General features: G+C 38.4%; 1 protein-coding gene across 1 annotated transcript in view; it reads left to right on the top strand.

The window, feature by feature from the left end:
* uacab (uveal autoantigen with coiled-coil domains and ankyrin repeats b) overlaps window positions 1-11571 on the top strand; it is a 41240-nt gene extending 29669 nt beyond the window's left edge. Inside the window, exons 8-19 of the mRNA XM_042009777.1 lie at window positions 510-691; window positions 1221-1258; window positions 1465-1518; window positions 1651-1758; window positions 2222-2254; window positions 3247-3339; window positions 3592-3622; window positions 3717-3766; window positions 4103-6817; window positions 6952-7104; window positions 7401-7466; window positions 8964-11571. Coding sequence (XP_041865711.1) covers window positions 510-691; window positions 1221-1258; window positions 1465-1518; window positions 1651-1758; window positions 2222-2254; window positions 3247-3339; window positions 3592-3622; window positions 3717-3766; window positions 4103-6817; window positions 6952-7104; window positions 7401-7466; window positions 8964-9035 — 3595 coding nt within the window. The 3' untranslated portion in view covers window positions 9036-11571. The remainder of the gene's footprint in view (window positions 1-509; window positions 692-1220; window positions 1259-1464; window positions 1519-1650; window positions 1759-2221; window positions 2255-3246; window positions 3340-3591; window positions 3623-3716; window positions 3767-4102; window positions 6818-6951; window positions 7105-7400; window positions 7467-8963) is intronic.
* The last annotated feature ends 1121 nt before the right edge of the window (window positions 11572-12692 follow it).

The following is a 12692-nucleotide window of genomic DNA, read 5'->3' as shown; positions in this document are numbered from 1 at the left end:
TCTGGACTGTGATTTGCTTTTAATAATTTCTATGTCGTTATTTTTATACGATTTTTATTTTATGTTTTATATGACTTTATTCCAGATGATTTTATGAATTTTGCACACCCATATAATGTTCTAAATATTCCAAGATTAACAATAAATCATTCATATATATATATATATATATATATATATATATATATATATATATATATATATATATATATATATATATATATATATATATATATTAGGTTTCATTTTTAAGATTGTAAGATTGGTAGAATTTTAGTTGTCTTGACAAATATAGCATCAATTATTTGGTGAAACAAGACTGAATTTCAAATAAAACTCAGCTTGTTAACTAGCAGGAATTATCACCTTGGTTTATTTATCACAGTAGTAATATGTTCAGCAATTTTCTGAAGAGCATTCACTTCAAGACTCACATTTAAGGACAAATCTTATACACTGTTGTTTGGTTCGTGTTATTACTCTGAACCTGTCTTTGTTGGCTTCCTCAGGACTGTGCTGATTCTGGGCTGTGAGTTTGGCTGCAAGGATGCAGTGGAGGTATTACTAAAGAATGGCGCTGATGTCAAGGCAGTGGATAGCTTGGGTTACGATGCGTTTCATTATGCTCGCCTCAGCAAAAACCCAGAGCTCATTACAATCGTCAAAAGTTACATGGACAGAGCCACCCGGGGTGAGAACAGCCTTTTCTTTGGCATGGAGTATATCTAATAAAGAATCCTGATGAACATGATGAGCTATTAGAGGAAAAGAAGTTGAGATTTATTTCCAGTGCAATGACTTGACTAGCCTGTGTGAGAGGGGTTTAGTCTGACTGCTTCAGAATTATAATATTGTTTACAGTCTTTATGCTTAAGTTTAGAAGCTAATTTATGTGTAAGATTTATTGTTAAAGTTGGAAGTTATTAGCAGTACAGAAATATTTGTTGTTAAATTTTGTTAGGATTTTTACTCTAGTTTTGATTTCAGTAAACAATAATCACACTGCATAATGCATCTAGCCACAGTATTACTTTTTATTAATTCCTAAATTCCCTGATAGGAGTTTGCCTTTTAATCTTTTGTTAAACTCCCATGACCATGTTATCAGAGAATACTGTTATGTAAACATACCTGTTTTCAAATCTTGATCACAAATAGGAGGCTAATAAAATCTTAACATGTTTTCTTTGTTTTGTTTTGGGTTTTTTTTCTCATCACAGATAGAGAGGCTGCAAAAATTGAACAGTGGAAACGACAGGTAATTCAGCAATTTTCAGTGTTTCAGATGTTTTATATTGTGGATTATTTTCTTTGACTTAGACTAGCTACTGCTGCTCAGTTGTACATGACTGCCATCTAGTGATTACAACTGAGAATGTCCTACATGGTTTTGCTGCCAGTGCTCATGATATATATTAAAAACATGGTTGAAAACTGAAACCAAAAAATCAATCTTATCTCCAGCATTCAGTGGAGAGATCAGAAGCTGAGGTTAACAGAAGGGATCAGATCATACATGTAAGTCTCTTTACTTCATACAAACATATGTTTACTTTGCTTTATTAATACTCCACAATGTTTTAACATTAATAACACTTACATTCACATTTCAAAGTCACTGTAAGTAAAGTGTTGATGCATGTGTTTTAGGATCTTGAAAGGCAGAACGAGACCCTGCAGGAAAATCTCCGAAAGTACCACCAGGAACAGAAAGTTCTGGTAGATAAGGTCAACATGCTGCAACAGAAACTCACACAGGTAAGTACGTGTTAACGTACAATCATGGCTGCGGCTGCAAAACTAGACCAGGAAAATATAATAAGGCCCTTCAGATATGTTGCTTTTTCCTTTTCTTTTGGTATCTACATTTTCACAGTGGAAAAATCAGAGGATCTTAGCTAATAAATAATGTATAAGAAAGAAGGTAAAGCTAAGCTTTAATGTTTGTGTATAGACTGAGGGTCTGCTCAGGTACTAAAGGTAAAAAGTGGCTGCTATTTCTACAGGATTCAGAAGCAAGTTTTTAATACTTACTGTGTAAAATATTGATGATTATCTTTAAAATGCTGCACTTAATGAGCACCGCAGATTTCTTGCTGCTAGCTGCCAGCACATTTTTCATACACATGAGCACAATTAACTTAAATCAAATTTATCAACGACTACATTATGAATTATTAAGCTCCTACCATGCTGTATGTGTAAATCTTTTCTTGTGCAGGAAAAAGTAGCCGTTGAAGACGCCCAAAAAGAGGTATGAAGCAAATAGTCTCTTAGAAAATGTTTAACTTTTTGTTTTTCTCTATCCACAGTTTTATGTGTATGATTTATGCACATATGTTTACATGTTTGAGTTGTTTTTTAAATAACCACTTGCCAAATAAAAATGTGACATCAGAGACATACAGAGACATCAAGAAGTCTTCCCTCCTCATGTTTTCAATGCCTTTTCATATGTTCATTATGAAATGGCATTTGTGTATGAAGGAACTGCCACTCCAGGTCTTTGAGGCATTTTGAGGACAATTTTTCCTTAATCATCTTTAATAATCTGCACCGATAATGCTTAAACCTCAAAAAACACAAACTGTAAAGCAATGAGGGAATGAATTAGCATCTGGTGTGATCTGGTTCATTTGTCAGAGACCAAAACAAAACCATTCATATTCACTTGTGATATATGGTTGTTTTTTTTTCCTCAAACATTTCTCAAAGTGTAACAAATCAGTGTTTCAGGTTTTAATGTCATTTTTTTCATAAAAATTAAAGCACACACTACTCACAAAAAGTTAGGAATATTGAAATATTAGTGACATTTACCAAAAATGTATAAAGTTCATGCTATGCTGGTATTAGATGATGAATGTGAGACTTTGAAGTAGCTTCATCCAAAGGTAATTCCTTCATCTAAAACAATTTTTAAAAACGATTGAAATGTTGTACATCTGCATTCAGAAGTTTGATGGTCAAATTAAGTTCACATGTAAACGTTATAATGGGTTTTATGACAGCATACAACAAGCCAAATGTCCCTAACTTTTTGTGAGTAGTGTATGCACGTCTGTTAAAGTGTCCTGGAAGTGAGCAAAAATCCCAATAAATTAACCATCATGAAAAAAGTACGTTATCAGTCCCAAACATGTGATAGTAATTATCTTGAATTATCATTCGGTATGTTACATGTTTACTTGAAATGATCTGGTTACTGCTGCCTGACTTCTTCATGTCTTTTCCTTTTGATTTAAGAAAGAGCAGCTGAAGGTTTTACTCAGTGCTAAAGAAAGAGAGGATGGTGGTCGAGGCCCAGAGACTGTCAAAGTCCAGCTCCGGAGTGCTCTGGTGAGTCACTTAATTCACATCGAATTTCAGGAAATACATCTAAAGTTTGACTTCAAAGTATTTGTAGTACAACTTCAAAGCTTTGCAGAGTTAAATAAGTAATTTTAGCTATACATAATGTATTGGCAAGTTGCTTGTACCTAAAGAAAAACACTAAATGGAGATGATTTATATTTTGCGATACGTTAATTCTCTTTTAAAAAGATATAGTTTAAATAAAAAGAAAACATTGTTGACTTTGTGTATTCACAGGGGGAGTACTCTGGCCAGTCTGTTATCAAAGGTGAGTCCCCTTTTATTATTTTGATTGTTAATTGTTTCTTGGATGTAGAATTTTGACGCTTTTAATTTTACGGGTTTGTTATGTTTTCCTGCAGGTAAAGAAAACATTTTAGTCAAGCAAGCTCACAGCCTGGATTCTGATCAGGTAAGTTTTCTTTTCATTTCTATATGATTTGTAAAACATTTTTAGTGTTTTCAAGAGTGAGTAACAAATTTTGACAAAAGGACTTTTGAATCTACAAATCCTGATGTGTTTTTGCTATATAGCTGTATATTTGCTATAATATAGAATCAAAACTCATAAGCACAATTATCTTTGTAATCAGTCACAGGATATAATATTAATTTGATAATTGACTCCACAGAAACGAAAATTAACCTAAAGCAGAGAAAGTGGACGATTTTCTATAAAGATGTACTAATTATAGTAATTTGTACACACTTGCTGTATCAGTGTTTTTTTTATACTTTCTCTTCACAGATGCTCCAGAACCCTGCTGTGTCACATTCACTATCCAGACCTCCGGAGAGGAGTCAGAGCACAGCAGGCTGGGACCACTCTGGTGAAGTGGAGGCACTTCGGCGTGAGCTTGACGTAGTTAAGAGAAGACAACAGGCAGCAGAAGAGGAGACGGCTCGGCTTCAGTCTGCACTGAACCGTAAAAACCGAGAGTGCCAGGACCTGATTCAGAGCCGAGACACCGTTCAGAAACAGGCCGACCAGCAAGTTCAAGAACTGGAGGACGCCTTGGGGGATGTTCAGAAGAGAATGCTGGATTCTGAGTGTAAAGTCAAACAGCTGCAAGCCCATGTAGTTGCTGTGAAAGAACACTTAGGAGGGCAGGCAGCAGAAGAACTGCGTGTCCAGCTCCAGGATGTCAAGGTCAAGTATGAAGGTGCTTCAGCTGAAGTGGGCCGTGTTCGCAACCGACTCAAACAGAGCGAAAAAGCCTTAGAGGAATACAAGAGCAGCGAGAGCCAGCTGGCAGCAGAGACGGAGAAGCTGAACAAAGAGCTGGGAGCACTGACCTCAGAACGAGATGAACTTGCAGAAACCCTTTTAGCGATGGAAGCCCAAGTGAAAGAAGCGCAGACTAAACATGGAAACACCGTACCAGCTGAGAAGTTTGACAACATGAAAAGCCTGTTGACCAATGCAGTTGATGAGAAAGAACGGCAGCTTGCTGAGCTGAGGGAAGACTATGATCGTGTGCTGGAAGAGGTGGCAGATCTCCATCGAAAGTTAGACAGTCCCTTGTTCCAGGGAGGATCGGGAGTAATGTCTGCCGAGGAGCATCAAAGGATACGGGCAGCTCTGGAAGAACAGAATGCCTCACTGAAAAGGAAGCTGATGGATGTAACTACCAAGAGCCAGGATCTTATTCAGGAGCTCGAGGAGAGTGAGGAGGAGAGAGACATGTTGCGAGAGCAGCTGGACGAGCTCAACAGCAGGATTGTAAACAACTTCATACCCATAAAAGACCACGAAGAGATTCAAACGAACATGGTAACAGCTCTGGAAGACCTCAAGGACAAACTAGTGGAAGCCAGCGAGCGTTACGGAAAAGCAGAAGCACAGGTCCAGCAGCTTCAAACCGAGAGGACCTCGCTGCAGAAGGACATTGGGAGTTTCCAAGATGTCAGTAAGACGCATCTGAGGGAAACAGATGCTCTTAAGTCTCAGAATGCCGACCTAATGAAGAAACTTGAACTTCTAGAGAAGAGATGTGAAGACAGAGATAAAGAATGTGAACAGCTGACCGTACAGAACCAGACTCTGAAACAGAGTATGGAGGAACACTATGTTCCCAGACAGCAGCATGAGCAAGTGAAGATGGAGCTAAGCTCTATCTTAGAAAGCGTGAAAGCAGATAAGTTGAAGTTGGAGACCAGGGACAAAGAAAGTGAGGAGGAACTTAAGAATGTGAAAGAAGGAAATAAGAAGTTGAAAGACCAATTGGAAAATGTTTTGCTGGAGATGAAAAAAGACTATATAAGTATGGAAGACCACAGAGCTGCAACAGAAAAGCTGAATGCTGCTGTGGTTGTGGCAGAAAACAGAGCAAATGAAGCATCAGCAATGCGTGCACTGGCTCAGGAGGAAGTAGTAAAGCTTACACAAGAACTGGAGGCCCAGAAGAAAGAACTGGACACAATACAAGATGCCATTCAGTCAAAGTTTGTCCCACTAACAGCAGCGGAAGAGAAAGAAACCTCTTATAGTGCCCAGGTGAAGCAGCTGACAGAGAAGCTGCTGGAAATGGAACAAAAGTATAATGAAGAGAAGTCTGCCAGAGTGAGGAGTGAACAGGAGAAAGAGAAACTACAAGCTGATATGGAAGCTGTTGAGCTGAGATTAAAGACAGTACTGGTTACCAGTGAAAAGCAGAAAGAAGTGAAGGAGGAGTTCAAGAAGAAACAAGAGGAACTGGCCCAAAAGTTGGTCAGCTTAGAGCAGCAGAACAAGGAGGTAACACAGCAGAAAGATGAACTTCAAGACCAGAATGCTCTCTGCAACACTAAGATCCTGAATCTCCAGGAGCGCCTGAAATCAGAGTTGACTCGGATAGCAACATATGACACGGAGCTCAAGACCTTCCATGACACATTGCAGCAAGTTCAGGCTGATTGCAAGAAAGCAAGAGAGGCTCAGCAGGAGGATGCCCAGAGGGTTTGTGCCTTACAGAAAGAACTTCAGGAACACCGCGAGGATCAAGCTTCCCAACTACAACAACATGCCAAGACCAAGGAAGCCCTGGAGGTCGAAGTCACTAAGCTTCAAATGGCTCTTCGTGAAGAGGAAGAAAACAACGCCCAGAGGGCTGAAGACGTATCTGCCCTGCAGTCTGAGCTCCTTCAAGCCACACAAGCTCTTGAAGAGACTCGCTGTAAAGAAGACCAAATGAACCAGCTTAAGAAGGAGAAGCAGCAGCTGGAGGACGAGGTTGCCAACCTGAGCAACAAGCTGCAGAGCTTAGGAAAAGAAAGTGAAGAGGCCCATCAGGAGGCATCACAAGCCAGGGAGGGTGAGAGTAAGGCCAGGACTGAGATGGAGGCCGTCCAGGAGAAGGGGCGAGTCATTGAGAGGGAAATCAGGGAGCTGAAAGAGAGGTATGATGAGTCGCTCGGCACCATCTGTGATCTTCAGAGGAGGATTCAGACATCAGCTCAGCAGACTGAAGCTAAAGACAAGAAGGTAGAAAATATTCATTGTATTTTTTAATAGTTTTGTTTCTTTCTTTCTTCTAAATGATGGTAATATTTAAAAATTTTAAACAAAGGTAGTGTGTATGTTAGATTCTGAAGTAATAAAATGTTTATATGTTTCAGATTACAGAGTTACTGACGGATGTGGAGCGATTGAAACAGGCACTGAATGGCCTTTCTCAGCTGGCATACACAAGCAATGCACCAAATAAGAGACAGATGCAGCACATCGACACTCTTCAAGCCCAGATCAAGAGCCTACAGCAACAGCTGGCTGTGAGTGAACATTATGTACTCCTACATTTTATGTAATGGCTTACAAAGAAGCTCACTGACTGAAACAGAAATAATGCAACACATCTCAAAATCACACTAAAAAAAGTGGCAGTGTAACCAAGAGAACACAAAAATGAGTGCTGTGCATATCCTGACATTCAGGTTTAGGTGTGAGTTTATGATAATGTCATGCACAAATTCAGTGACTGCATCACAGCATCGACATTGTTTGCTGCTTTTTCAGACATCAAAGTAACGCAATGTCTTTCATGTCTTATTTCCTTCTCCTCGATAAGGATGCTGAGAGGCAACACAGAGAGGTGGTTTCAATTTATCGGACTCATCTCCTGAGTGCAGCGCAGGCAAGTTCATCTCTTTAATCTGTGTTGCAGGGAGCTGCCTGGTTTTCTTTCTTGAACTCTGCACATTGTCTTCTAAGAATTATCCCGATTCCTTAAAATACTCTAGATTGAAATCTTTTTGGTTCTGTTTAGACTTTTGATTGTAGACTATTTGTATTGAGATCTAAAACAAGAGAAGAGCTCTTAGAGATTCAGCAAACTGGTGTGAGAGAATCATATCAGAACTGAAAGCTGTTCACCCATGTTGTTTGTTTTTTTATTGCATTTGATTTCATTTTCACTTGAGTAAAGGGGAGAAAAAAGCACAAATGCGTGAATCCACCCCTGCTCCAACACCTAACCACTGAAAGTGAACATATCAGCGTTGTATGAAGCATGCAATACATCAAATATACTAATTTAACCAGTTAGTCTTGAGTGAAGCAGAAATAAATCTGCTTTCTGCTTTCTACTCATGGTGGGTGTGTCTTCCTGAGAAATCAGCAGAGATATCGGTGCAGTATCAGACTTAGTTTGGTGGTCACAGCAGTGTGTCCTTTAATCCCAGCGGGGTCACCACCAGCACCTGCTTCATTTTCCACCTGGTAATTTTAAAAATCTTTACCAGACACCCAACTCTCTATCACTGTGGTTCTGCACAAAATCAACCCACCGAACATTCCCCGACCATAATTACTCCTGAAACTTGTGTTCTCTGAGCAAACAATCTTTTAGATGTTCAGCACTTGAACAACCACTCTGCTCTCTTGGCTGTTCACAAAATCAATCCACAGTTAGTAGTTCCTCCAATGCGTCCACATGCAGTACAAGAGTGTCACATCGGCTCAAATTGCAGTCTGGTTCTTAAACTTATTTAACTTTTTTAAATTCTGTAGTCTTGAAGATTCACTTCCACAATGTAGGCAGAACAGTTTGCTCACTACTCTCTGGTACACAGCTAGGTGGCATAGCTGGATAATCATGGGCTTGTGTGTTTTAGAAGACTTGCAGTATTTATGACATAACATTTATAACATTACAGTGTTTGGGTTGGTAAGAAAAGATAAAAGCCTTGATTTGTCACAGATTAGGAAAATTCCAGTTGTTACAGCAGCAAGTGAAAGGGTAAAAACATTTGCACAGTTCTGTTTCTTTATATATCAACTTTTGTCAAACAATAAAAACATGTTTCAACAAAAAACTCTACTTTATTCTGACTTTAATGACTTAGCAAACAGGAGAAACATCCTCCTGAACACAGGTTCATTTTATCAACAAAAAAAAAACTACCTGTAAAAACTTTTATCAACATTCAAATACTAAAAGTGATTTGTAAGTTGTTACACTGGTGATGGGTTATAAAAGCCAGCTGATCACTTGGACCTACAGAAGGATTAAAATATAACACATCTTCATTCAGGAAAGAGTCAACCAGCAGGAAACAGGAAACCAGCAAATATGTGATAAGTGGGATGCAGAGTGAGTAAACAAAGCTCATTTCCAATGTTTCTCTCATAGGGCCACATGGATGAGGACGTCCAGGCCGCCTTACTGCAGATCATCCGCATGAGACAGGAGTTTGTGTGTTAAAGCTTCAAAACACCTGCTGACTCAAATTCACCTTTGTCACAACTTTCCCTCTAAATGTCCCTGCTGTGGCCCCTGGGAGTGCCCAGTGTGTGTGTGTGTGTGTGAGAGAGAATGTGTTTGTGTGTGCACCTGTCAACAAGTTTCTCCCAAAATGTTGTTAAAAATTAATTTTTCATTTTATTGCTGCCCTTTTATTGCCAGATATTTAAGTCTCGGTACTTTTGGCACAAGATGAGAAACTGCAGCTTTTAAAGATACAAACATGTTTGGCTTTAGTTTTGTTTTTGTTTTTTCAGTTCAGGCTGCAAACTGAACAGTAAAAACTATTTTTTACTAACTTTATCTCATACATATATGTCAAATCTTGTATAACTGCTGTTGCAAATCTGTATTTTCTGCAGCTTTTACCCATTATTTTCAGTAATGTGGAAGTTATTTGAAATGTGGGTTCCTTCCATAGACACACTCCTGAACTGTAACCTGGACATGAACAGCAAGACCATTTAATCACATTCCCACCTGACAGTCGACACTCATGGTACATGTTTTCATATTTACCTGCAATATTTGCTAGAAATTAAAGGACAGATTCATTAATTTTCAATTCAATACGATGTGTACACAGAAAGACTTTCTGTAATTATTCCTCCTTACTAAACGGTGACATAGATGATTTTGCAAAAACAAATAGACATTCATTTAACTATTAGTATGTAGAAAAATACTGTGAAAGTTATAATATGACTGTATTTGAAAGTGCTTAATTAAGCAAAAATAAATTAAAATGGTCAGTCTTTTGTTAGGGTAAACTGACTGTGCTTCTGCTGTGATACCAAAATTCTTTTTCTTTTAAAATTGGGTGGTCTTAAACTCTGGATTGATGGCATCAGATTAAAGCAGACAAAAAGAATATGACCGACTAAAATGTTAATAGTATACACGCCAAAAATATTTTGCCTTTAGTTCATGATTATAGGGAATAAACTCAGAATTTAAAATGTGTCGTATGATGAATGAAATCTTAGTATTTTGAGACTTTAATTTGAAGGTGTAAAGTGAAGTTGGTAGCAGAGGAGCAGAGTTTCACTCACACCTGTGGTTTTCTTTGCTAGTACTAGTGGGAAAGGGCCATAGAGGGTTAGGGTTAAGATTCCTCTGCAGTGAATGCGGTGCAACATGAGTAAAATTTATAGTAAAATCTCTGCAGCTTCAGGAGATATTTTTACCATGATTGAGGCTTTGTTTTAGCCATGAGTTATTTAATAATTTTATCTCCCATTTCTTACACTGGAATTGCTTCAGAGACTACTTTTCAGTCTGTATGGGCTGACAGAGTAACAGCTACAGATGCATCAGTCAGTGCACACATGGGCTTATGAGGACAACATTTTAAAACATGTCAAGCTATCCTTTAACCTTGTTCATGTCAGTTGTTACACTTTTGCTTCTTTCTGTAAAACAGACTATACTGTGGCACAGCTATCATGTTATGAAGGTCCAAACTTGTCCATTACCAAAGACCTGAAGTTGATCCAAAACTTAAAACCTATCGCCATTTCTGTGGCTGGCAGGTTATACGAGTCTGTCCATTAGTCATGCTGGATTTGAGTCAGTGAAGATCTCTTGCAGTGTCCCTAAAGTTTGCAGTGGAGCGTCATCTTTTTCTTTTCTTTTCTTTTGTATTTTTTTTTTTTTTTTTAACCAGAGTGTCCTCTAGTGGTGAGACTTGGCAGGCCAAGACATGATAATAGACGTGGTGATAATCACTGTGGCCCAGGGGTGGGCAGTTGTTTCTGAAAGCTGTTCTTACTGCTCGTAACAGTAGGGGAAATTATTTAAAAATGTCAGCTTCATCTTCTAATATCTTACTCTGCAGAACTGCAGTAGAATCTAACCTCTTATAAGATGTCTGTAGCTCGATTATTTTTGTATAAAAATGTAATCTATGTAGCGGTGAATATGGCAGCTGTTAGAACAACATAAGCGTTCCCCTGGGCCAGCTCTGTGTGACTTCTGATGGTGTAGTGTAGTGCTGTGATTGTTGAGCGAGTCTCATGCCTTTACACTGATTTATTTTTCATAGCTTTGTACTATTTTAATTACTGTACAACAGTGTGACAAATCTGATTTTCAGCAGGTCTGGAAGTATAGCGGCACATAACGTTGAGGATAATGTTTCCTGGAGGACCCGATTGGATATATTTATATGAAAAAAAATATATAGATATTCCCCCTTAAACAGTTAATTATTTGAAGCACTCCTATCTTCACCTTTCTGCCGTTTGGCCAAACTTTTCCAGTTTAAACAGCAGCACCTTTTCCCTTTTCTTCTGCAGATTGAAAGGATTAACACTAACATTTGGGGATATTGTTCTTCTCCCTTAGCTGTTAAAAGACTACAAACTGAATCCAGTTTAATCTCTAAAGAAGTGTATTGTTTAACCAACGTGTTGTAACTGGATGTTTTCTTTGGTAACAATTTGTGTTTGTTAAGCAATCATACAAAATCAATAAAAGTGCCTAACATAGAAAACTACATCATTAACTGTGTGTTTTGTTTTCCTTTCATACCCTGAAAACCTCCTTCAATCAACCTCTAGCTGTGAGGGAGGGGGTCTCTGCACAAACACACAAGTTTACTGCAGCTGTGGTTTTTTACACAACAGATTTACACCCCTTCCCCCCTCCCTTAGTATGTTTCATCACTCAGACGTTGCGGTCGTTTTGTTGGAAAAATGTTCAGAAATATCTGCACCAAATGGGAGGTTGTTTGATCAGATTGTGAAATGTTTGATCAGCACACAATCTGATAAAACAGCTGATAACGATGATCACTCATTTAGTCATTAATATTTATGAAGACATTGGTTTTAAGTGCTGAAGTCTGTGTATGCATTTGGCTCCACAAACACTCTTGACTTCCCTTGTGGCAGCAGCTCCGTTCATGTGGTTTCACTTTAAGTACAATCAACCCAGGAATGAGAGAGAGTAGCTCTCTGGCACACAGCGCCCACTTTTATCTTAAAGCCTCTGCCTCTATTGATTTGTCTGTTGCTCTTTTTCTCTTTTCAAGATTTATTTTTCATTAAAGCTCTTTTCATCAGATGTTGAGAGGAGAGGTCATGGCTGTATCCGTTATTTCACTTCAAATAAAGTCATGCCGAGCACAGTCGCTGAGTACAGGAGAATTTTTCATTTAAAACACATAGTGTGCTTGAATTGGCTCTTCCTTTGAATATAATCAAGAGTATTAATATTGCCAAAAACTAAATAAATAAAAGGTTTGAATGAAAGCTAATCCATCTATTGTCCCATCCTGTGTTCAGATACTCAAACATGCACACACACCCGCTAATTGATTCAAGGTTTATCCTGAGTTTGATTTCTTCCTGGTTTCAAGTCACAGCCCTGTACCACCACCACCTCCTCTTTCTCCTTCCTCGGTTTTATGATTTTTTTTTTTTTTTTTTTTTTTTGCGGTCTGTGCTGAATAAGCTGTTCTCAGCAATTATGGCAAATACATTTCAATATGTTGGTTGATCTGTCTTTAATCTCATTTCCAGGTCCTAATCAGTCCCATATATCCACTTGTGGCTGCTTGGTTAACCATTGTAACCCCTTCCCTCACCACAAAGGAAAAAAAAAAAGAAAAATCTC

Source organism: Melanotaenia boesemani, chromosome 1 (genome assembly GCF_017639745.1).
Source record: "Melanotaenia boesemani isolate fMelBoe1 chromosome 1, fMelBoe1.pri, whole genome shotgun sequence".
Lineage (NCBI taxonomy): Eukaryota > Metazoa > Chordata > Actinopteri > Atheriniformes > Melanotaeniidae > Melanotaenia > Melanotaenia boesemani.
The sequence above is the reverse complement of the archived record's forward strand: the minus strand, read 5'-3'. Positions and strand labels throughout refer to the sequence as shown.